The following is a 2,902-nucleotide window of genomic DNA, read 5'->3' on the forward strand; positions in this document are numbered from 1 at the left end:
TGTCCCCTCCCTGTCGCCGCAGCCCCGCCGACATGTCGCGACCGCTGTCGGACCAGGAGCGGCGGAAGCAGATCAGCATCCGCGGGATCGTGGGGGCCGAGAGCGTGGCCGAGCTGAAGCGGGGCTTCAACCGCCACCTCCACTTCACCCTGGTCAAGGACCGCAACGTGGCCACCCCCCGCGACTACTACTTCGCCCTGGCCCACACCGTGCGGGACCACCTGGTGGGACGCTGGATCCGCACCCAGCAGTACTACTACGAGAAGGACCCCAAGGTGGGAGCCAGGGGATGCTGGGGGGACGGGGACACCCCCTTTTCATAGGGTGGAGGGTGGTGGGACCCCCCTTCCAGCTTTCCTAAAGTTATATGTTATCACCCAGGTGGGAATTTGCTCCCCTGTGAATGCCAGCCTTGGTGGAAAATAGAGAATAGAGGGGCTTGGGGGAGGTTTTGGGACATTCCTTGTAGGTTTGCCAAGCGTAGGGACTGGACTCTAACAAGCTGGGACGTTGTCCTTCGCTCTGCAAAACAAACAGGGCGCAGGGCATGGGAACGGCGATTGCTGTCCGGCGGCGCTGGCGTGGGCGCGCTCCCCCGAAAGCAGCTGCGACGCCTTCTAGGGCCAATCGGTCGAAAAGCTTTAACGAAGCTGGAGCCAGTTTTGTCTAAAATAGGCGCAAGCCTAATCTGTGCCATGGCGATCCCAAGCGGGAAAGGTCTGGTTTGGGCAGGAGTTTCCATCCCTGCTCGTCTGTGCTGGCTGCAGGGGGATTAAGCCCTAATCCCCTCCGGACACCTGGAGGGTGCTGTCGGCTCCAATTGCCTCACCGTGACAGTGGCACTGCCAGCGCCTTGCTGGGACCGTGCCAGCCCCTGATAGCTCAACCCCCCCTGTGTCATGTACAGGTGAGGGAGGAAGAAAAACTGAGCCTCTTCCGAGGCATGAATCTGGGGACCCTCCTGTGTAACTGAGCTGTGCTGTCCCCCCGGCATCGCTGTGTCCAGCTCTGCTGGGACCAAACCAGTGCATCCCATCGCTGTCCCCAGCCTAACCCTGTGCAGCTCCTGCAGGAACCTGTTAAGTCAGCGACTTCCTCCAGCCTAAATCCTTCCTTAAAACCCGACGGTGCTGACTCTGGGGCACGGCTTACACAAACCGCCGCGCTACCGGCCACATCCTGCGCTCATTGGTGAGTGCCTGTGGTGCTCCCGAGACCGAAAACCCCGGGGACGGCAGAGGAAGCCCATGTCCCCATGGCTGCTCCACACGTCTGGCCCCGCCAGCTTGCTTGGTTTTCCAGTTCGCTTTTCAGCTCAGGGTGAAGTTAGGAAATGTCTCCTTTTTTAAAGTTTAACTTTGTACTGCTCAGGGTGACCATCCTGGAGCTGTCCCTGCTCTCACCCGGGACTTGTCCAAACAAAACCTTCCCAATCGCAGCAGCAGGAGCGCAGAGCCAGGGCTGCACCCCCCAGATTCCCACAGCAAACCACCCTGCTCTGCTGAGAGCTGGGATTTTTGCCTCTTGCTTGGGGATAATGCCCAATAGCAGCTTCTGGGCTCCAGAAGAGCCTCCTCTGGCCCTGGGGAAGGTGACCAAGGGGTGTTTTTTCTCTTGTAGAGGATTTACTACCTCTCGCTGGAGTTTTACATGGGGCGGACGCTGCAGAACACCATGATTAACCTGGGGCTGCAGAACGCCTGTGACGAAGCCATCTACCAGGTGAGCATCCCTGGGCTGGGGGAGGACCTGGACCGGGGGTGCTCCACGCGCTCCTGCTCCTGGGGATGTTCTCGTTTTACCACATTGTCTGCCACCAGCTCCTTGAGCCCATACACAGCACGGAAGCTGGTGGTTGCCTATACAGGGTCATTAATAGCCATAATCAACGGCAGAGAGGGTTAAAACCTTGGCCTAACGCAGCCCCGGCCTGGTGCTGGCACTCCATGCGTTTGGGTTATCAGAGGTTTTTGGGTGGCTCCTTTCCCTCCATCTGTGTGACCGACACCACCCTATGTGCCCAGGGCGGTTACACAACAGCAGGAGCAGCTTTTGAGCAAATACGTTTGGAGAGGAACTTATTTTTAGGTTTTTCTTCTTATTTTTTTAATCTGTTGACCTGGCAATGAGGGCGGCAGCTGGAGGGGAAGAGCCTCCTCACCTGGATCACCATAGGACTGGGGCTGTCCCCACTTGTGACTGTGGGACATCAGGGGGACACCGCACCGAGGGGTTTCCATGGGAAAAGGTGGCTCAGCCCTGGCAAGGTCCTGTTTTATTTCCCGCTGAGCTGCCCGAGGAGCTTTGCATAGGCAAAACCTCATCCTCCCACGGCATCCCAGGCTGGGAAATCTTAATTTCCTTGTAAAAGGGGCGTAGCTGCGTCTCTGGGTGTCTCTGCTAAAGGGCGATGCCTGGAGGGATGGAGATGGGGGTGCTGGGGGGCTATGGTGTTTGTCTTGCAGGGTCGGGTGCCTTTACACCCCTCTAGAGCCCACCCACAAGGGGGACAGCAGCAGTGGGTGCAGCGGTGCCTCCCCTCCATGGGGCTGGTCACGCTGAGGGTCTCCATCCCATCGCCTTCTCCTTCTCATCTGTAGCTGGGGCTGGACATGGAGGAGCTGGAGGAGATCGAGGAGGACGCTGGTCTTGGCAACGGTGGTCTGGGCAGGCTTGCTGGTGAGTGAGGCCCCAAAATGGCCTGGGTGCTGGGGAACAGCCTCTGCATCCACTGGGATCCTTACTCATTAGGGAGGTACCTAAGTGGATTGCTCCCACCTTTCTGTGGCTGGCAAGCAAGTGGGGGTGGCTGTTGGCCCTGCCTCTGCGGGCAGAAGGAGCCACTGTCCCCCCAGACCGGGCTCACTGCTTCTCTCCCTGGCAGCCTGCTTCCCCGACTCCA

At 59.0% G+C, this 2,902-nt stretch overlaps 1 protein-coding gene across 1 annotated transcript in view; it reads left to right on the forward strand.

Annotated features, from left to right (window-relative positions):
* The first annotated feature begins 32 nt into the window (after positions 1–32).
* The window catches only part of PYGL (phosphorylase, glycogen, liver), an 8,918-nt gene continuing 6,048 nt past the window's right edge, over positions 33–2,902 (forward strand). Inside the window, exons 1-3 of the mRNA XM_010187855.1 lie at positions 33–275; positions 1,621–1,722; positions 2,601–2,679. Coding sequence (XP_010186157.1) covers positions 33–275; positions 1,621–1,722; positions 2,601–2,679 — 424 coding nt within the window. The remainder of the gene's footprint in view (positions 276–1,620; positions 1,723–2,600; positions 2,680–2,902) is intronic.

Source organism: Mesitornis unicolor, unplaced genomic scaffold (assembly GCF_000695765.1).
Source record: "Mesitornis unicolor isolate BGI_N332 unplaced genomic scaffold, ASM69576v1 scaffold19517, whole genome shotgun sequence".
Taxonomy (NCBI): Eukaryota; Metazoa; Chordata; class Aves; order Mesitornithiformes; family Mesitornithidae; genus Mesitornis; species Mesitornis unicolor.